This window comes from Fusarium odoratissimum, assembly GCF_000260195.1.
Source record: "Fusarium odoratissimum NRRL 54006 unplaced genomic scaffold supercont1.14, whole genome shotgun sequence".
Lineage (NCBI taxonomy): Eukaryota > Fungi > Ascomycota > Sordariomycetes > Hypocreales > Nectriaceae > Fusarium > Fusarium odoratissimum.
The window spans coordinates 740,442-758,336 of NW_022158700.1; the positions used below are offsets into that span (position 1 = coordinate 740,442).

Sequence of the window (17,895 nt, forward strand, 5' to 3'; positions counted from 1 at the left end):
TAGTCTTAGCCAATAATTGCTTCTCGCGAGCCCGTACCCATGTTGTTGGAATAAGCATCATGTCAGATGTGTTGCATCTTCAATGCCAATGTGGATTAGGGCTGACGATATGACAGGTGTAGCTCCACAAGATAAAGACGGTTCGCCAATGGATGCTATTCGACCAAAGTACCTAGTTGGCTCAGCGACTGATTTGGTAATGGGTCCCGATCCCACAATGCCTCAGGATCATACAGTCTTGTCGCTTTTGGTGGGGTGAAATGATGTGATGTGGACTCTGAGAGTCAACTGTAAGATAAATCCTATTTGCTGGATAACTGAAGGGCAATCCCATGACGGCAAGTCACTCGCATATAATTGGTAGACTCGAGCGTAGCATTAACAGTCATACAACTGCAACGGTGGTCAGACCTCATCTAAACAAAACGGAGGTTGATTTACGTGGAGGTTGAAGGCTGAAGCTCAAGCAAGTAATATTTATTTTATGTCTTTCGTGAAAATACGCTAAGCCAACTAGGCCAAGGTTCGCTTGAACGAAAAAAGGTTCTTGCTTCGACAAGCCTGGCAGTGGCGTGCGCTTCACAGGAAGCGGTCTAAGCGTTAATGACTTTACCATCCAAAGCCATTGGCCTCAAGTTCATTCGCCACCTGTTCAGCCACAAGCTGGTTAATAGCAATTCCAGGGTGATAGTCATTGAACCACAGCTATCTCCATGTCAGCATACAGAGTCCTCACTCAAGCGAATTTACTTACGCATGACTTCCCATCGCTGTTGTAGCAAGTTGCGTCAGGAGCACCATAGGCCTTGGGGTTGTTGATAGCTTTCTTGAAAGAAACAGACGTGTCGACGAGAAGAGTTTTGACACCAGAGTTGGCTTTCTTGAAAGCGCTGAGCTTTGAGGCCAACTTGCTGTTGTAGAGCTTGATGGCCTTGACGAGAAGAGCGTTTGAGTCAGCGCCTTGTTGGATCATCAATGGTGTCAACTCGGTTGCTAGATGCTGTTAGCATGAACACCTCGAGACTCAATGGGGTTTCAAGGACTCACGTGGGACGCTGAGCAGGACAAACTTGCGCAAGCCAGCCTTGTACAGAACCTGTAGTAACTCAAAGTATCTCGTAGTCGCCTTCTCAACCACCGCGTCAGCATCCTGCAAATAGAAAGAGTTTCCGACGTCATTAACGCCGATCCACACTCCTGCAATGGTATTCTGCGCTGTCCAAGAGGTACCAGCTGGATGCTTGCCAACAGAGTTAGAGAACTGGTTGACCTGGTCTACGAAGCTCAAGACAGTGCTTGCATAGGGCTTGACGATGTTGGCATCGACAGTAGCACCTCCATACGCAAAGTTATACGACAGCACGAGAGAGTTGTTTTGCTCTTTGACAATGTCTCCAACCCAATTCGCACCACCAGCTGCTGTCCATCCGGGGAAGGGCGGGTTGCCGAGTGGGTTTGCAGCGGAGGGCTTTGCACCGTTGGGGTCGAAGCCTGTCTGGGAGTATGAGTCGCCACTAAAAGACGTCAATTTTCATCTCACAGATGTAGTGTTTACTGACTCACAAAGTGAAGAGGTAGCCGATGCTTCCAGCTGCGTGGACTGCGGCGCTCTGAGCCAAGATGCTACCCATGGCAGCAAAAAGAAGTTTGGACAGCATGATAGGAGGCTCGACGGGAAAGCACTATAGTTTGAATCGTCTGCCAAGACAATTTATTCAAGCTTGCAAGTTTCATATAGCGACTAATGGACTACTTATATCTACACAGGTCCTGCGTTTCAAATCCTAGACCCAACCTTGTTTCCTCATCCCACAAATCATGAGCCGATCTTATGGCCAAGGAATGTCAACGGAAGATCTGGTTTAAGCATGATGTCTGGAAAGGGATAGACGGAGCTGTTCCGAGGCGGGGTATAACATATTTGGACTACGCAATCGCAGGAAATGCCATGATTGCGGCATGCAGATCATAACCAGTTAATTATATTGTGCATGAAAGCTCCCAGCCCGTGGCTGTTATTGGCACGGAATAATATTTTCCGTGGACAGATCTGTGCGTTCCCGTCGTTCCGGTCTTGATATCGCTTAGCTCATCAGTCTCCATGACATAGTATAGAGGCCCATAGAAGGAAGAACGGTTATGATATCTGCCAGAAGGTTTCCAGCTTCGATGCCGCATTGCCTCTGAGTTTAGTCGTTTTATATGAATCTGTTAAATCTGAGAATCTACGGGGCTGTAACTCTTATTGAATAAATCTAAATCAGTCGTTTCAGCTGACAACAACGACATGCAGCATTTGGAAAGCAAATCTTCTTTCTTGTAGTAGAGTTGAATATCATTGTAAAACTGTGAGTTGAATACTGAGATATGGTGGCACATTAAATCGGTATGTTAGCCAACGCCATCAAAGTTGCTTGGTGCAGGGTAGCTGGCTGTCTCGCAAGCTGTTGTGAAACCGTCCCTTTATATATGTGCCGGGCGACTATCTGCAATTTTATAGAGGACGTTTGGTTCGATTGTTGGATACTGAGTAATCCTCCTTGTTCCCATGAAACTGATATGGTATATATTTGAGCTTCTCTGTTAGCACCCATCTGGCAGGTCGTGAAGAACATGCAGCGGGCCATACAAGAGGTGACAGAAAAGGCTAAACCTAAGCCGCGGGAATCTTGGCACAAGCGAGTTAGTGTTTTCTTTTGTCCAACAATGAACCTGGTTGGCACTTTTGAACATACCAAGCAGGGATCTAAACAAAATTGCGGGGGACATTTCTACCACCAACCAATAGCCACCCAGAAATTACCAACATCTCTTCATCTCGCAGCTGCCGAAAAGCCGTGATTTATGGAGTCCAACCCATCAACAAATAAAAAGCTCAACAATGCTCCTTACCACGTGGAAGCGACCCTCCAACACATTGGCTTTATCGCATCAACGCATCTTCAATCAAGGCTTTAAGCTGAATCCGTTATCTTCGGCCGAGTCTTTTTGCTAGAAGCTTATCTTAGTCTGCTTATCACGTTTCATCGTAACCAACCTTGATTGGATCAAGGCGCAGATTTACAGGGGTAATGGCCAAGCTAAACTTGTTACTGCCACCGGCGAGAGCCGTCAGATCCGTTGTTGTTAACGGTTTGGGGGTGATGTTGGACTTGGGATGACGATCCGGCAGCTGAGTTCCGATCAGATGGGGAGTTCCGCGATGATAATGAAGGGATTATATATACTAAGGTTGCATTTGTATCAAGACGATATGGCAGGTGTAGATTCTTTGCCGTCCAAGTCTCTCATTGCCGACTCGCTAGGTAACCTTGGTTCATCATGAAGTCAATCGCTGCCCCCAGCCTCCTGGCTGCTCTTCTCACTACACCCGCTCTCTCAAAGCCAGTCGTCGATGAGAAGTATCCCTACAAGGGCCCTGCAGTTCCTGTCGGCGATTGGGTCGATCCCACCGTCAACGGCAATGGAAAAGGATTCCCTCGTCTCGTTGAACCTCCGGCCGTGAAGCCTGGCTCTTCAAACCCCAGCAACAACGTCAACGTTATTTCGCTGTCGTATAGTCCTGGCGGTATCAACATTCACTACCAGACTCCCTTCGGGCTTGGTGCTGCGCCTGCGGTTCATTGGGGAACGAGTGCGTCTGAGTTGAAGAATAAGGCTACTGGTTCGACTACCACGTAAGTTCCTGGGCTTGGCGCATGGGATTACCCGATTTGTCTGCGCGTTGAATCGTCATTGGCTGACCAGGTATCTAGCTACGACCGCACTCCTCCTTGTTCCGCCGTCAAGGCTGTTACGCAGTGCAATCAGTTCTTCCACGATGTTCAGATCAGCGACCTCAAGCCTGGCAAGACTTACTATTACCAGATTCCTGCTGCTAACGGAACTACCAAGTCTGATGTCCTCAGCTTCACCACTGCTCGTGAAGCAGGTGACAAGTCAGAGTTCACCATCGCAGTTCTCAACGATATGGGATACACTAACGCAGCTGGTACTTACAAGTATCTCAACAAGGCTGTTTCTGATGGCGCTGCTTTTGCCTGGCACGGTGGTGACCTGAGCTATGCTGATGATTGGTTCTCGGGCATTCTGCCTTGCGAGGATGACTGGCCTGTTTGTTACAACGGAACTTCAACCAGTCTTCCCGGCGGTGGCCCTATTCCTGATGACTACAAGACTCCTCTTCCCAAGGGCGAGGTCGCTAACCAGGGCAGTCCCCGTGGTGGTGACATGAGCGTTCTGTACGAGTCAAACTGGGATCTCTGGCAGCAGTGGCTCAACAGTATCACCCTCAAGATTCCCTACATGGTTGTCCCCGGTAACCACGAAGCCACCTGCGCCGAATTCGACGGCGGCAACAACACTCTATCTGCCTATCTCGACAACGACAAGAGCAACGGAACACAGCCCAACACCACGCTCAACTACTACTCCTGCCCTCCCTCGCAGCGCAACTTCACAGCTTTCCAGAACCGCTTCCACATGGCTGGCGACAAGTCCGGCGGTGTTGGCAACTTCTGGTACTCGTTCGACTACGGTCTAGCTCACTTTGTGTCCATCAACACAGAGACCGATTACGCCAACAGCCCTGAGAAGCCGTTTGCTGCGGATCTCAAGGGTGATGAGACGCATCCCAAGGCGAATGAGACTTATGTCACTGATTCTGGTCCCTTTGGCGCTGTGCATGGTTCTTATAATGATACCAAGAACTACGAGCAGTATCAGTGGTTGGCTAAGGATCTTGAGAGCGTTGATCGATGCAAGACCCCTTGGGTAATCGTCATGGGTCATCGTCCTATGTACAGCTCCGAGGTGGCTAAGTACCAGGTTAACATCCGTGCTGCTTTTGAGGATCTGATGTTGAAGAACAATGTCGATGTCTACATTGCCGGGTAAGTCATATCTTAGCCAACACCCATCAAAACCTGTGTACTAATGCTCGACAGTCACATCCACTGGTATGAGCGTCTTCAGCCCATGGGCCACAACGGCACCATCGACTCTGGCTCCATCATCAACAACAACACCTACAAGACCAACCCCGGAAAGTCCATGGTTCATCTCGTCAACGGAGCTGCCGGTAACCTTGAGAGCCACAGCGTTCTTGATGGCGAGCCTCGTCTCAACATGACCATGTTCCTTGACCAGACACACTTTGGTTTCGCCAAGTTGACTGTTCATAACGAAACTGCTCTTTCTTGGAACTTTGTCCACGGTGACGGTGGTGTTATTGGCGATGAGCTTACTGTCTTGAAGGAGAGTGCTTCGAAGTGCACTGCTTCTGGCTCTGGAAACTCTTCTTCGTCTGGAGGCGCCAGCGGTACCAAGGCCCCGGTTGCTACTCCTACCAGCGCTGGTACCAAGACATTTGTCTCTGGCGTTCTTGGCCTCCTTGTTCTCGCTCTGGCTTTGTAGAGGACAGATATAGATGGTACCTTTGTTGTTAGGCATTCTTCCCTGAGAGGACTTGTGATACATAATCAGATAATTGAGTCGATTTCTACTCTCAATTGGGTCAGCCATATGGCCTCGGACTTTGTGCTACGTGAAGTAATATCTTGTCCGAGTCCCGGATTGATAAGAAGAGAACGATTGATAAGAAGAGAATGAACGATAAGAAGCAGCACCACTTTGGTCTCGCGCATGCATTGTAGCATTCATACGAACCCAGACATCCGTTTCACTGACATGTTAGCCTATGCTTTCTTTTTATATACCCACCAGACCTCGCCAGCTGTCATGATCTCTTTCGTCACAACCCGACTGCTTTTGGCCCGCAGAGCAACGCCGCATACGTCAGATCCTCTGTGCAACACGGGATGCGACAAGACATTCCCCAATGAAGAACACAGGAGGGTAGACATGACGTAGATAGTGCCGGATCAGCTCGGCAGATACCGAGCTAAAATGATTTTGGCGACTTACAAGGGCAAGATTTTCGCTTACGCCTTGCTAGCTGAGAGCTGATGTCTCACCTTTGGCAGATCGATGATGCCCGTCTGACTTGAAAACAGATAATACTTTACCACAAGCGACTGCCTTCCGAATTAATTCTCCAATCTCAAACTCGGGTCCTTTTGCGCTCACTCATAACAGAAACTACCTGCGCAATTATCTGATTCTTCATATCGTAAATACTGCAATATGGTTATCGTCGTCACCGGTGTAAGCGAGGCTATGACAGCGACGCAGAAATGAAGCTAATCTTATCGACAGGGCGCCGGGTTCCTCGGCTGCAATTTAATCCAGCTTCTTCTCGAGAAGAACCACCAAGTCGTCGTGATTGATTCACTATGGACTGGATCTCAAAGCACCCTTGATAATTTTCGATCGGACAAGCGAGTGCGATATATTCAGTGCGCTTAATTGATCCCGACAACCCGTTTCAGTGTTGACACTCTATAGAGCTGATGTTCGAGATCCGTTGCCGTGGATAGACAACGTCGAGCAAATCTACCATCTCGCGTGCCCTGCAAGTCCGGTGCATTTCGAGACTCAGCCGATTGACATCTTGCAAACTTGCTTTAATGGTGCATCGAATATTCTGGACTATGCATTGAAACACAACGCTCGAGTGCTGCTTGCTAGCACTTCAGGTACAAACTATATATCTTACTCACTGGCCTTGTACTAACAGTCCCATTGCAGAGGTTTATGGCGACTCCCAAATTGCCTGCCAACGCGAAGATTATCGAGGCAATGTCAACTGCTTCGGCCCGCGCGCTTGTTATGACGAAGGCAAGAGAGTCATGGAGGCGCTCGGATATGCTTATCAAGCCGAACACGGTCTCGAAGTCCGCATCGCACGAATCTTCAACGCCTACGGCCCATTCATGGAGCCAGAAGACGGTCGAGCTGTCCCCAACTTTATCATGGCAGCTCTGAAGAGAGAACCAATCACGATATTCGGCGATGGACACGCAACGCGATGCTTCCAACACGCCAATGACTGTGTTCGTGGTTTAGAAGCCTTGATGAACAGCGATTATCATGGACCGGTCAATATCGGCAGTGATCTAGAGATGGAGATTAGTGAGATTGCAGATATAATATCTCGAGTCGTGGCTGAGAAAACAGGATATGAAGACCCCGTTGCTGTTCATTTGTTGCCCAGGAGGGAAGATGATCCTGTTAGGCGGAAGCCGGATACGAGTCTTGCTGAGAGGGTTTTGGGTTGGAAGCCTAAGGTGTCGTTGGAAGAGGGAGTAGCTTCGACGGTTGACTGGTTTATTCAGAGGGAGAATGGCATTTCGAGCAGGCTCTAGAGCCATCTGAGCTTTTGCATTCATGATCAATGAAAGATATACGTATGTAGCGGATTCATATAGCCTAATGATATATTGGCAGCTAGAAGTATATACCACTGTAATGAGCGGCCAATCCACTTTACTCCATCGGATATCTCGACGTCGTATGACCATCAATTAAACATTCCAGAGTAGCATCTCATCTTGAACTCGTATTCAACCCAAACTTAATTCTGTACTCCGTACCCTACAGTTCAATGTGCCAGATGTGACATGGCATGACATTCTTATTGGAAGGGGTTTCAATCGGAACATCGGATCGGGTCTTCCACTACTACCCTAGATTGTCAGGTCTTGAACCAATTTGATTCAGCTTTAGACAAATAGTAACAGGTGCTTAAAATAGCAAAGGCTCTCAAAGGCTCGTCATTCGCATAAACAAGAGATAGAGCAACAAGAGTGGCCTTTTTATCCGTAATGCTCATCTATTAAAATAAACCATCATGAGTCGAGACAAGTAGCGTCAGCAGAGAGCACAGCCATAAGGTTTATTCCCCAGCCCAATATCCCATCCCACCGAGACCCGAAACACCGGAACGATCGGATGCTCGCCGAGTCAGCGCCAGCCACTGAACAAATGCCGAACATCATCTCACCACAACAAAAACAACGCTACAGAATTGCCGTGATCTGTGCGTTTTTAACTTTAAGGCTATGTAACCCGGACTCATGCACTCTCAGTGGTGGAAATTTGAAACCTGGGGGCGTCAAATGGTAATCAAACTCTATAATACGCGGTGAAACGCTGACGCGCTCACTTTTTCTAGAATAATGTACGTTTAGCTTCCAATTAAACTTAATTGGCAAAAAAGGGACAGCGGCACTGCGTTAATGGCTAAGCCTCTCGGGTCGGGTGCATTTAAAGCGCTGAATCACCGCACTATTTTTTGTAGTTAGCTCAACCTCCAACGGTCCTCATTCATTCTTTTTTTGCTTAACTACACTCATTTAAACAAAGTCACTCATTTCTACTTCTCTAATCATGCGTGTTTCTACCCTCTTGGGCCTGAGCGCCTACGCCGTCGCTGAGGCGAGCTGTTCGCGCAACATCATTTACTATGACCAGTGGCACACCGACGACCTCCCCCCAAAGGACGTCACGCACAGCGTCACCCACGTCATGATGTCCTTTGCCAACTCTTCGCTCTTCACTACTGAGCCTTCTGGCAAGTACGAGCCTTTCCAGCCTCTCAAGCAGGTTCGCGCTCTTTTCGACCACGACATCAAGGTCTGTCTTGCTATTGGTGGTTGGGGCGACAATGCTGGTTTCGACGCGGGTCTCAAGACCGATCGCAGCCGGGAGAGGTTCGCTCGCAACGTTGCTTCTACTCTTGATAGACTCGGTTACGACTGTGTTGGTATGTGCACTGTATATGATAGCTTGTCAGGCGGATTGGCTAACGGATGTAGACATCGACATGGAGTATCCCGGTGGTAACGGCGCCGACTACAAGCAGGTCGTCAACTCCAAGAAGACCTACGAGATCCAGGCCTTCCCCAAGCTCCTCAAGGAGATCAAGAAGTTCATCGGCTCAAAGGAGCTCTCCATCGCTGTCCCTGGTCTTGAGCGTGACATGATCGCCTACGTCCCCAGCGAGACCCCTCTCATCGAGAAGTCCGTCGACTTTGTCAACGTAAACACCCCTCCTCAGCCTTACGAAATTACCCCACTAACTTCTTCAGGTCATGACCTACGATCTCATGAACCGCCGTGATTCCTACACCACCCACCACGTCTCCGTCAAGGGTGCTGCCCGTGCCATCGACAAGTATCTCTCCCTCGGCTTCCCCGCTCACAAGCTCGTCCTCGGCATTCCCTTCTACGCCAAATGGTTCACCACCAAGCAGGGCTACAAGTGCACCAACCCCATCGGCTGCCCTACTGAGCTCCTCGAGAACCCCAAGGATGGTAGCGACACTGGCAAGTCCGGCTCCATGACCTTTGAGGCTGCCAACTTTGTCTCTGCCCCTACCAACTTGACTACTACTCCCGATGCTACCTGCGGTGCTGGTACTTTCTTCAAGTGCGCTACTGGAGGTTGCTGTGCCGCTTCCGGCTGGTGGTAAGTGTCTTCTGAATCGTTACAAGATATTAGCTAACATGTAACAGTGGTGATACCGCTGCTCACTGCGGTACTGGCTGCCAGTCCGCCTACGGCCACTGTGACGGCATTGATCTGTCCGCCTCATTCCACGAGGCTCTCGACAAGGGCAAGACTGACAAGGCCAACGGAGGACAGTGGTACTGGGATGCCCCCAACCGCATCTTCTGGTCCTGGGACACTCCCGAGCTCATCGCTGAGAAGATCAGCCTTCTTGCCAAGACCCGCGGTGTCAAGAGTGTCATGGCCTGGGCTCTTGCTCTTGACAGCCATGACTGGAGCCACCTCAAGGCTATGCAGCAGGGCTTCGACCGTGTTAACGCTTAGATGCCTGGCAGCTCGTTCAGCGGGGCTCCTTCGGGGTCCAGACTATAGACTTATAGAATAATAGCTGGGGTGTGAGGTCAACAGATTTGTTTAGTACTGCAATAAATAAGTCTTCCCTGGTGCATTTACGACTTACGCTACGCAAAATTATACTTGTCATGTGATCATTGTGAATAGCGAACTGGGCAGCGAGGTGACGTGAACTAATAAGGAAGCAGTTTTGGGCTTCTTGCAGTGTATTTTGAAGAGGGTTATTTCAAGCTGATAGACCTGGTAGCTGATGCTTACATCGCGCGCCTTACTGTCTGCTTCCTGGTAAATTAGTCACTTTATGTCGATGAACCTGATAATTAATCCCGAATCTAAGGCTCAATTTAGTGATTCTAATCTTGAATTCAGATTAATTGATAACTTATATGCCTGGCAGCTGTTTTCTCCAATATTCAGCTTTTGGTCATTCTCCTAGCGAAGCCATTACTGCCTGATCGATAACCTAGAAGCCAAGTATAGCATTGCTACGAGATTGTTAGATAGGTATTATTTCCACTTTCACAAAAAAAAAAAAAAGAGTACTCACGCTGCCTGTCTGGTCAATCTCTCGGTCTCCGACATTGTATCCGTGTGTTTGAAAGGAACAAGGCCAATTCTCCCGCTGTCAGCACTCTTTTTCACGCTAGAAGCCTCTGTAACGAGAACTTGCCCTTCCTTTCCTTCCACAGTCAAAAGGTCATCCCCTGTACCTCGGCTCTTGAACTCGCTCTCGCCAGTCCCACCAGGAAAATCTGGAGGTGGCCGTCCCGAGAGGAGCGTCGCCTTCTGGTCCCGAATGTATTCCATGTTCTTAGGAGTAAGAGCTACAGCTGGTGCGTAGAATACCGCCGCCGCATTCTTACCGTTGTGCCGAGATTCCACGGCGTGGATTACATCGCTGTGCCACCATACTGAATCTCCGGGATATACTTTGGGCATGCACACCATGGTTCGCGGTAGCTCAAGATGAGGATGAGTTTCGTCGTTTAGTTCTTGGTTGCGATGATGAGGAGAACCAGGGAAGTTGGTGGTGTCGAAGTCAAGCTCCCAATTGTCGGGTGACAGGTAGGCCTTTCGATCTTGGAATTCTGGCTTAGGCTTCTTGGGCTTGAACAAAGGACGCATGAGCATATATGATGTGCGTTCACAGATAAAAGGGTATAAAAGTAGAGTTCCCTCTGTGGGACCTGTCAGAGAGAGACGTCCAACCCTGCCATGAACGGAACAAACCCGTCTGCATCTGGAGTTAGCAACAATGGGCAAGCAGGTCAAGATATACATTCATGAACTTACACTTCCGGGGCCGGGGTATAAGTCATGGACTGTATCGGCACGCTTATCTGTCACAGTTAGTCGCGGTTCATTTCTTGGTCCCATCACAGGTTTTTGTCATCACTCACCCATCTCCCAGGCATCGAACTCCTCCCAGTTACCGGTGAGGATTTTCTCATAGACTTGTCGATAAGTAGGATCTTCCCATCTTTCGATACTACCTCCATCCATATGAGGACCCAGAGCGAATTTGGCGTCGCCTGGGTTCCTAATCCGAAGGCGGTCCGAGTAGACAAGCGGGCTTGTAAGTGAGACTTTGCAGTCTGGCGCAGCGGTAAAGATGGATAGGAGCGCTGCTTGGGTTTTTAACATTTGTGAGTGCGAACGCGCCTGCTGTTGAGCTTTGGACCAGCTGTTCTTTTGTCAACGACACTTTCTAGGGCAAAAGGCGAAATGGACTTACTAGATCTCGTAAACCTGCTTATCATCCTCCGGGAAGCCTTTTATTGGGGATTTAATTCGATGTACTCTCACACATCTTCAAGCCATCTCAATGCCTGCGAGGGTCAGCGAGTAGTCTTAGGATGGAAGTCCGGGTTGCTGACCTGTTCTTGGGAAACAGTCTTGCGAATCACTACAGACCCGCACTGCCTGATTCGTTGGACAAGCTCAAATGAGGGATTCTCGACGAGCTCGTGGTAGTTTGCTTCCGGGATGGTCTAGACGTGACAATCAGCAAGTAGTTATGAAACCACGGGCTAGCTCAAGATTAAGCGTACGCGTTGCTGCTTCTCTTCAATTTCATCAGACAGCTCGGCAAGACGAGCAGTCAATCGTGCCCAAGCTGCAGTGAGAGCGTCTTGATTGGACTTATCGCCGATGATTTCACTAACGCATTTGGGTCAGTAAACTTGGTCTTGGGCGTAGCTTAACTTACCGCTTAAGATCCAGGTATCTCTCAGGCAGGAGGGTCTCTTTCTCCCCTGCGAGAGAAGCAAACGAGTTACCGATCTGCGTGGCACATCAGTACTACTCTAGTAGATAACATTTCCGTGTGACTCTAATCTTACACTTCCCTCTGCCTTCTCGGCGCCTCCTAAGTGAGTTCAAAATGCTGGTAGGATCTATCTTCGGCCGACGGTCATCCGAAAGCTTGCCATACCGGACGTGTGTTCTCCGACCCTTTTGTCCTGCGAATCACAGCTTACCATGATAAAATCGAGTGGGGACAGAATCTGTTGTATAAGCAGAAATACAATGCCGCTAATCTATCAAAACCTTGTTTACCCCGTAGTTACTTGATTGTCGGCGTTTTGTCGTCCGATGTGGAGAAACCTCTGATGTCGCAAATGATCGCGATAGTGCGCTCTACCCCATGGGGCCCCTCACACGGAAAGGATTAATTTATAGGGTCATCAGAAGGTTTGCAAACCCTCGTCTGAGTTGGAGCCAGTTCAGTTGTATATCAAGGATATATCTAACATTAATTGCTTATCTTAAGACTACGCCAACAATTTTCAGTCTAATCGGCAAGCAAATGCAACAAGCACATCATAGACTCGCAGAAACTGACGCATATTCCTTAGTGATTTCCTGTATATACTAGACTGCCGATACGGACTGTTGGATTATGGTTAGTAGTCTTTATTTGACCAATACCGAATGGTGAAAGTGCCCCAGCTTCTCTGCATCGGCATCGTAGTACGGGCCAATATAGTGAATTCCGAGATAACATTAATTAATCAGTTAATAATTTTGAAATCAGGAAGTCATCTTCACAGGAGTATAGGTCAGAAAATATAAACTTATTAAGGACTTACTACATAAGGTTAATCATATCATCGTTCAGGTTGCAGTAATAAAGACCTTCACTCTAGGCTAAACGTTTACATTATTGAATATATGTTACTACCTCGACCGATACGATCTATACATTTCTCTCTCTATTCTCCTTCTCTCAAATGCTTCATTCCTTCGTTCAAAGGGTCCACTAGTCATACACTGGACGTCTCCTCTATTTGGCACAGATGGTGGCAGAGATAGTGGCAGGGCTAGGGCAACCATATACCTTCTTCATGCTGGGAGTGCTGTAGCAAGAAGCATCACCGGCCTTGCAGTCAAACTGCTTGCATCCCTTACCAGTGGTGAGGATGTTGTGCTTGTTGGCGAAGGGGTTACCCCATTGACTAAATATGTCAGTATAACATTAGGACAGCGAGCAGGTACTTGAACTTACGTGCTGAACTCGTCTGTAGAATTTTGTTAGATAATGTAGATGCTGAAGCTTATGGGGGATTGACTTACAGTAAACGTAGTTGGGCTTGGAGGTAGAGGAGTAACCGAAGAAGAGAGGGTTGGTGAGAGTCTTGGTAGTAGCAATCTTGACGGTCTACGACAATTGTTAGTACAACAAGTTCAGTCCTGATGAAAGTAGACATGGATTCAACGAACCGATCCAGTGGAGCGAAGGTTCTCAGAGAACTTCTGTCCGGGCTTGAGGGTCACCAGAGGTCCAGGAGCACCGCCATTATAAGGCCAAGACTGAACATAGATAGTACCAGAGCAGTCGTTGGTGACAACAGCCTGGTTAGCGGCGGCAGCGCTGCCGACAATGGCGGTAAGGGCAGTGAGGATGCTGAACTTCATTTTGATGAGCGGGAAGATGTCTTTTGAGATGCGAGAGTCTTGTAGATGAGAGAGAAAGTGATGTAGAATGATGCCAGAAAATATGCTGAATAACAGCCACTATTTATACAAAATGGCAAACGTTGGACTTTGCGGTGAAAGGCGATTTAAGTTGAATACGAGCCGGCATAGACTTGTGGCGTTCTACTAATGGCTATACGGGTGATTATCCGTTCGTATCGAATCATCTTGTGACGAGAATAGACCAGAGCTAGATCGCGTAGCTATCCCGAAAGCGTCGACCTGGGCTAACGTGCCGAGGCTTCCGCACTAGCACTATCAAGGTAACTTCCCAATCCGGAGAGTTACAGCTGAAAGCTTGTGCTGGTCTAGAACATACGGTGAGAAAAAGGAAAGGTGACAATGGCTAAAAATAAAAGAAGTGTATTAAGATTACATTAAAGGGCTAGGTAATAATATGCATGTCTCATAAAGAAGCGGCAGAATGGCATTTCTGCGTTGCGGATAATATACAGATCTCATTCTCTCAGAGTTGCATCGCTGTCACTTGGTCTGCCGTGGCTCCATTCATCATCTGCACGTCTCTCTACCACGATCTCCTGCGTAACAACAGTCGTGGCTTTGATGCCTCGACTCGGCGAGCTTGGCTCCATAGGACTCTGCGACGCTGCCTCATCGCTATGATTCTGTCCCTGTTCGGCTTTGATGCTAACACTGACACCGGGGTATGTTCGGTAGTGTTTCTGAGTAATTGATGGAAGAGGTACTTCATCTTTTCTCAAGGTACTTGTGTCGTCCATTGAGTCATGGGTGATGTCTTGAGTTCGCCTTCGAGACATACTACGCAGATTTTGACTGCTGCGTGTTCGAGAGTAGCCGTAGTGGGATGCACGGTTGCTTCGGCCGAATGAGGACGCAAAGAGCTTGGGCATGAGCTTGGAGAAAAGTGGCCGGAGGGTTGGTAGGCATGATGAGATGATGGCGAGGGTGACTTCGAGGAATGACCATATCGCGGCGTCGACATTGTCCCAATTGGGATCTTTTGTTGAAGCGGCAGTTTTTAGTGTTCGGATACGATAGATCGAGATGGCGCATGTCCTGGATCTGTTAGCTATTTCCCACCAACAGAAACTGCAGACTTACAAGAACCCGATGCTGAAGATGGCCAACAGCATAATCTTCTGTTTCCTCGGAAGGTTCAGGCTTCCAATGACGGGCAACGGCATACAGAAGACAGTAATATCCGTGACGAGGTTGAATCCAGCCATGACGTACCAGACCGTCAAAGGGTCAGTGCAATGTCCATCTAAAGTCGAGTTCCAGAACTTTGCGACCGGTACACAAATGAGAGTATTAAGGAAAGCGATTGTAATAGTCCAGGCGATCATGATGACAAGTCCGTAGAACGTCAGTGCCTGTAGGATCGGTATAGCAAAGACTCGTCGGTATTGAAGAAGGATTCCGATTTTGACAAGACACATTGCGACATTATACACAATGACAGAAGCATAGAATGCCTAGTAAATATCAGCATGAGTTCAGGGCATGCAAGAGTAAAGCTGACCTTCATGTAGGCAACGTAGTTCTCTTTCGACTGCTCCCAAGTATGATGTCCAAGCCCATAATTATTCTCTACATCCACGTCAGCACTCAACCTTCACAACAACGTTAATCGAAGCTTACCTAGGCCGATGGCCACCGCAGCTCCAATCGTAAGGACCTGGGCAGCAGCCATAACTCTATCATCCCAGCCGAGAGAATGAAGAACCTTATATCGCACATAGAGTCGCAATGCGACGGTGATGGTCGAAAGAATGGAGAAGGTAATGAGAATGGCACGAATCTCGACCGAGCGGGATGAACTATCCGCCGGCATCGAGCGAGTATCCATTGCTAGATGACTCTCGTCAGCCCAACGGAGGTACATTGTGCACTCACGACGAAAACAAATTTCAGCATATGTTTGGAGTCATCAGAAACACATTTGCTTCTCGCGCGGGGGGACCCCAAGGTCTAGTTATGTATATTAATCAGAGAGAGGGGCTCATAGTTCAGCTCTCACAGATTCCGTCTCACTACTGTAAGAGATCGACGAGCTTGAGCTTATATTGCATATCCAATCATCAATATGTCTCAGCGGAACTTGTCTTGCCTGTCCCCTGCAGAACGATGATCTAATCGTGCATCTGATTCCCAATGCTGTAATTTCTCCGACCTGATCTACGGAGCAATGATACCCTGGACCTGAAGATTACCGCTGATCGTTGTTTTACTGCGCGGACCTGCACCAATCAGATCGAGGCGTCAACTGCCGCAACCTGAGATTTTGTGCTTGCGGGCGACGTGAGCGTCAGTGCGGCTTGGATTTGCTGGGTTGAAATAACTGCCGATCCCAATATGCCATGTGGTTGGAGTGGGGAGAGCTAAGGTTTTTTTTGATAGGAACAGGGGTTCAATGGTTGACAGTGACAGGCTTACCGAAGATCCCGAGGTTAAGAAACGGAGGTTTGTGAGGGATTTGTGACGATGAAAACCTCTGTGCGGTCTTTTGTTTCGTCGATCAATCGTCGAAATCTCCACTGGTAATATTGCTCTGTTCATCCTGCCCTCAGCCAACAGGCCCAACAGGTTGGAAAGCCAAGCCATACCGTGGTCTAACCCTTGTTGAAATGACCTGCATATCAGATCTCATTTTGCTTTTTTGCTTTGGACTCACCGCTTTGACTAATTCCTGCCTGACAATCGAGCGACATCGAATGTCGTGATATCCGCAATTCCGTGGCGTGTCTTTGGTTTCAAGTAGATCTGTAACCTGGCCGGTGACGAACGATGATCCCGCTGCACAGAGTGAGCATGTGATCTTGGCCTGACTGGGGAACCCTGGTCCATTAATGATTTGGGCCCGTCAATATGGCACTGAGATGTCAGTCCGTCTCGGTGAGCGGGTACGCGATCGTGACATTTGGCATTGACGTAGTAAATAATCCAATTAGCTTGGAAAACGATTATTCACGCTAACAGGTATTTGATCAAGGCAGCGCTTTGGCCCTCTCGTGACTCGGATTTGGCCCAGACATACCCTGATAGAGGGTCATAGCGACTCAGATCATCTGAGGGTACCCCACTGAAACATTTCTTGGTTTCACAGATCCAAAACATTACATGAAACATTTTGGTGATGTTTTGGGTTAATCTACTACCACTAGACATGATGCAATTCTATATGTCGTATAATATACGTTCGCTTGCATGATATTCTCCGCAGAGGATTCACTGGGGCCTCTACGCGACGTTGTATCACTTTCCAAGCTACTCCATAAATTTAACTAGCAATAGAAGATCTTAGGTATGCCTGCTCACCGCGTGAATTGCCAATGCGACTCCATAATGCTCCTTTATAAAATTTCAAAAGGCTCTGGTTGAACGTTACATAGTAGCGTGCCCTTGATGGTCGATCTTATGAGGCCACCCGTGATGCTCACCTCAAGAAACTGTCAAGCGACACCGTTGTGCAATTGAGCTTCTCTCGTCATGATGAAACGACCAAATATTGGCGACGTTTCACGCTCGGGGTTTTGGCGAAATGCAGCTCTTTTGAATAGAGTTGGTCGATCAGTGAGTCGCTTGACATCATGCAGATCAGCGACATTCTCGTCGGCGCCACTTACATTGGGCTTCGACAAAAGCGCCATTGTCTATAACGCTGCTGCTGTAGATCCGTTGAGTTCTTGGTTAACAAAGCTCCAAGATGACGCATACTATGGTCATACAATAACGTCTTTGTTCTTGCTGCATGCCTCGGACCAACGGTCTTTACTCCCGGAGGCTGGTAGCTGTTGGCTTCCATAGCGAGGTTTTCTGATTGTTGGGTGAATTATGCGGATATTTGGTGGTTTATTAAGGGATTGTGATCAGATGAAAGCTCCAGGTGCTGGATATAGTGTACAAGATGATGGTTTTGTACGATGCTGGCATCGCGAGTGCACTCACCCTAGTAGCTGACTTTGACGTTGGATCTACATAAGCACAATGAAATATTGACTAATCATATATTCGAGTGCTTGAATGGATGCTAAGCTTAGTGGTGTCCTCAGAAACTTACTGCTTCCAGTGAGGGAGGTCTATAATAGAGACCGTTAACCTTCAAAATTGCAGCCATCTCAGTCGAGGCTCCGATATCGTTCTAGTTTGATCAACTTGGCAAACACTTC

The 17,895-nt window shown here is 48.1% G+C and overlaps 8 protein-coding genes across 12 annotated transcripts; 3 read left to right on the forward strand and 5 right to left on the reverse strand.

Moving 5' to 3' along the window:
* Window positions 1-443: 443 nt before the first annotated feature.
* Window positions 444-1,717, reverse strand: FOIG_09092 (uncharacterized protein). The gene is made up of 4 exons (XM_031209277.1): window positions 1,564-1,717; window positions 1,048-1,514; window positions 755-993; window positions 444-705 (listed from the first exon to the last, which is right to left on the reverse strand). Exons 1-4 carry the CDS (start codon window positions 1,656-1,658, stop codon window positions 610-612), a joined length of 897 nt encoding a protein of 298 aa, XP_031061314.1. The 5' UTR covers window positions 1,659-1,717; the 3' UTR covers window positions 444-609.
* Window positions 1,718-2,890: 1,173 nt separating this feature from the next.
* Window positions 2,891-5,710, forward strand: FOIG_09093 (acid phosphatase). Of its 2 annotated transcripts, XM_031209278.1 has the most exons (3): window positions 2,891-3,677; window positions 3,756-4,892; window positions 4,947-5,710. In XM_031209278.1, exons 1-3 carry the CDS (start codon window positions 3,322-3,324, stop codon window positions 5,413-5,415), a joined length of 1,962 nt encoding a protein of 653 aa, XP_031061315.1. In that variant the 5' UTR covers window positions 2,891-3,321; the 3' UTR covers window positions 5,416-5,710. The 2 variants fall into 2 exon arrangements, with proteins under 2 accessions (XP_031061315.1, XP_031061316.1); XM_031209279.1 differs by lacking the exon at window positions 2,891-3,677 and having other exon boundaries at window positions 3,701-4,892.
* Window positions 5,711-6,015: 305 nt separating this feature from the next.
* On the forward strand, window positions 6,016-7,374 carry FOIG_09094 (uncharacterized protein). Its single transcript, XM_031209280.1, has 4 exons — window positions 6,016-6,165; window positions 6,217-6,356; window positions 6,406-6,596; window positions 6,649-7,374. The coding sequence occupies exons 1-4, from the start codon at window positions 6,145-6,147 to the stop codon at window positions 7,263-7,265; spliced, it is 969 nt and encodes a 322-aa protein (XP_031061317.1). The 5' UTR covers window positions 6,016-6,144; the 3' UTR covers window positions 7,266-7,374.
* Window positions 7,375-8,015: 641 nt separating this feature from the next.
* FOIG_09095 (chitinase) lies at window positions 8,016-10,103 on the forward strand. Its single transcript, XM_031209281.1, has 4 exons — window positions 8,016-8,665; window positions 8,718-8,941; window positions 8,991-9,370; window positions 9,418-10,103. The coding sequence occupies exons 1-4, from the start codon at window positions 8,290-8,292 to the stop codon at window positions 9,734-9,736; spliced, it is 1,299 nt and encodes a 432-aa protein (XP_031061318.1). The 5' UTR covers window positions 8,016-8,289; the 3' UTR covers window positions 9,737-10,103.
* Window positions 10,104-10,229: 126 nt separating this feature from the next.
* FOIG_09096 (uncharacterized protein) lies at window positions 10,230-11,047 on the reverse strand (the record flags this gene model as incomplete). Its single annotated transcript, XM_031209282.1, has 2 exons — window positions 10,230-10,251; window positions 10,314-11,047. The coding sequence occupies 2 exons, from the start codon at window positions 11,045-11,047 to the stop codon at window positions 10,230-10,232; spliced, it is 756 nt and encodes a 251-aa protein (XP_031061319.1).
* A 557-nt stretch (window positions 11,048-11,604) lies between these two features.
* Window positions 11,605-12,249, reverse strand: FOIG_09097 (uncharacterized protein; the record flags this gene model as incomplete). The annotated part of the gene is made up of 4 exons (XM_031209283.1): window positions 11,605-11,757; window positions 11,818-11,926; window positions 11,976-12,049; window positions 12,247-12,249. 4 exons carry the CDS (start codon window positions 12,247-12,249, stop codon window positions 11,605-11,607), a joined length of 339 nt encoding a protein of 112 aa, XP_031061320.1.
* Window positions 12,250-12,860: 611 nt separating this feature from the next.
* On the reverse strand, window positions 12,861-13,900 carry FOIG_09098 (uncharacterized protein). 3 transcript variants are annotated; one of them, XM_031209284.1, is made up of 4 exons: window positions 13,490-13,900; window positions 13,343-13,427; window positions 13,275-13,287; window positions 12,861-13,224 (listed from the first exon to the last, which is right to left on the reverse strand). In XM_031209284.1, exons 1-4 carry the CDS (start codon window positions 13,682-13,684, stop codon window positions 13,053-13,055), a joined length of 465 nt encoding a protein of 154 aa, XP_031061321.1. In that variant the 5' UTR covers window positions 13,685-13,900; the 3' UTR covers window positions 12,861-13,052. The 3 variants fall into 3 exon arrangements, with proteins under 3 accessions (XP_031061321.1, XP_031061323.1, XP_031061322.1); XM_031209286.1 differs by having other exon boundaries at window positions 12,861-13,287; window positions 13,490-13,826; XM_031209285.1 differs by having other exon boundaries at window positions 12,861-13,427; window positions 13,490-13,826.
* A 192-nt stretch (window positions 13,901-14,092) lies between these two features.
* On the reverse strand, window positions 14,093-16,701 carry FOIG_09099 (uncharacterized protein). Of its 2 annotated transcripts, XM_031209288.1 has the most exons (6): window positions 16,333-16,701; window positions 16,163-16,277; window positions 15,368-16,107; window positions 15,249-15,316; window positions 14,828-15,201; window positions 14,093-14,782 (listed from the first exon to the last, which is right to left on the reverse strand). In XM_031209288.1, exons 3-6 carry the CDS (start codon window positions 15,609-15,611, stop codon window positions 14,203-14,205), a joined length of 1,266 nt encoding a protein of 421 aa, XP_031061325.1. In that variant the 5' UTR covers window positions 15,612-16,107; window positions 16,163-16,277; window positions 16,333-16,701; the 3' UTR covers window positions 14,093-14,202. The 2 variants fall into 2 exon arrangements, with proteins under 2 accessions (XP_031061325.1, XP_031061324.1); XM_031209287.1 differs by having other exon boundaries at window positions 15,368-16,277.
* Window positions 16,702-17,895: the final 1,194 nt, after the last annotated feature.

Coding starts and splice junctions, on each gene's coding strand:
- FOIG_09098 (XM_031209284.1), bottom strand. CDS start 13,684: ATGAAGTTCAGCATCCTCACTGCCCTTACCGCCATTGTCGGCAGCGCT. Junction 13,428..13,489: donor ACCTTCGCTCCACTGGATCG/GTTCGTTGAATC, acceptor CAATTGTCGTAG/ACCGTCAAGATTGCTACTAC.
- FOIG_09099 (XM_031209288.1), bottom strand. CDS start 15,611: ATGTACCTCCGTTGGGCTGACGAGAGTCATCTAGCAATGGATACTCGC. Junction 15,317..15,367: donor TGCGGTGGCCATCGGCCTAG/GTAAGCTTCGAT, acceptor ACGTGGATGTAG/AGAATAATTATGGGCTTGGA. Junction 14,783..14,827: donor ATCTTCAGCATCGGGTTCTT/GTAAGTCTGCAG, acceptor TAACAGATCCAG/GACATGCGCCATCTCGATCT.
- FOIG_09095 (XM_031209281.1), top strand. CDS start 8,290: ATGCGTGTTTCTACCCTCTTGGGCCTGAGCGCCTACGCCGTCGCTGAG. Junction 8,666..8,717: donor ACTCGGTTACGACTGTGTTG/GTATGTGCACTG, acceptor TAACGGATGTAG/ACATCGACATGGAGTATCCC. Junction 8,942..8,990: donor AGTCCGTCGACTTTGTCAAC/GTAAACACCCCT, acceptor TAACTTCTTCAG/GTCATGACCTACGATCTCAT.
- FOIG_09092 (XM_031209277.1), bottom strand. CDS start 1,658: ATGCTGTCCAAACTTCTTTTTGCTGCCATGGGTAGCATCTTGGCTCAG. Junction 994..1,047: donor TGTCCTGCTCAGCGTCCCAC/GTGAGTCCTTGA, acceptor AACAGCATCTAG/CAACCGAGTTGACACCATTG. Junction 706..754: donor ACAGCGATGGGAAGTCATGC/GTAAGTAAATTC, acceptor ACATGGAGATAG/CTGTGGTTCAATGACTATCA.
- FOIG_09094 (XM_031209280.1), top strand. CDS start 6,145: ATGGTTATCGTCGTCACCGGT. Junction 6,357..6,405: donor AAGCGAGTGCGATATATTCA/GTGCGCTTAATT, acceptor GACACTCTATAG/AGCTGATGTTCGAGATCCGT. Junction 6,597..6,648: donor GCTGCTTGCTAGCACTTCAG/GTACAAACTATA, acceptor GTCCCATTGCAG/AGGTTTATGGCGACTCCCAA.
- FOIG_09093 (XM_031209278.1), top strand. CDS start 3,322: ATGAAGTCAATCGCTGCCCCCAGCCTCCTGGCTGCTCTTCTCACTACA. Junction 3,678..3,755: donor GCTACTGGTTCGACTACCAC/GTAAGTTCCTGG, acceptor CCAGGTATCTAG/CTACGACCGCACTCCTCCTT. Junction 4,893..4,946: donor GTCGATGTCTACATTGCCGG/GTAAGTCATATC, acceptor AATGCTCGACAG/TCACATCCACTGGTATGAGC.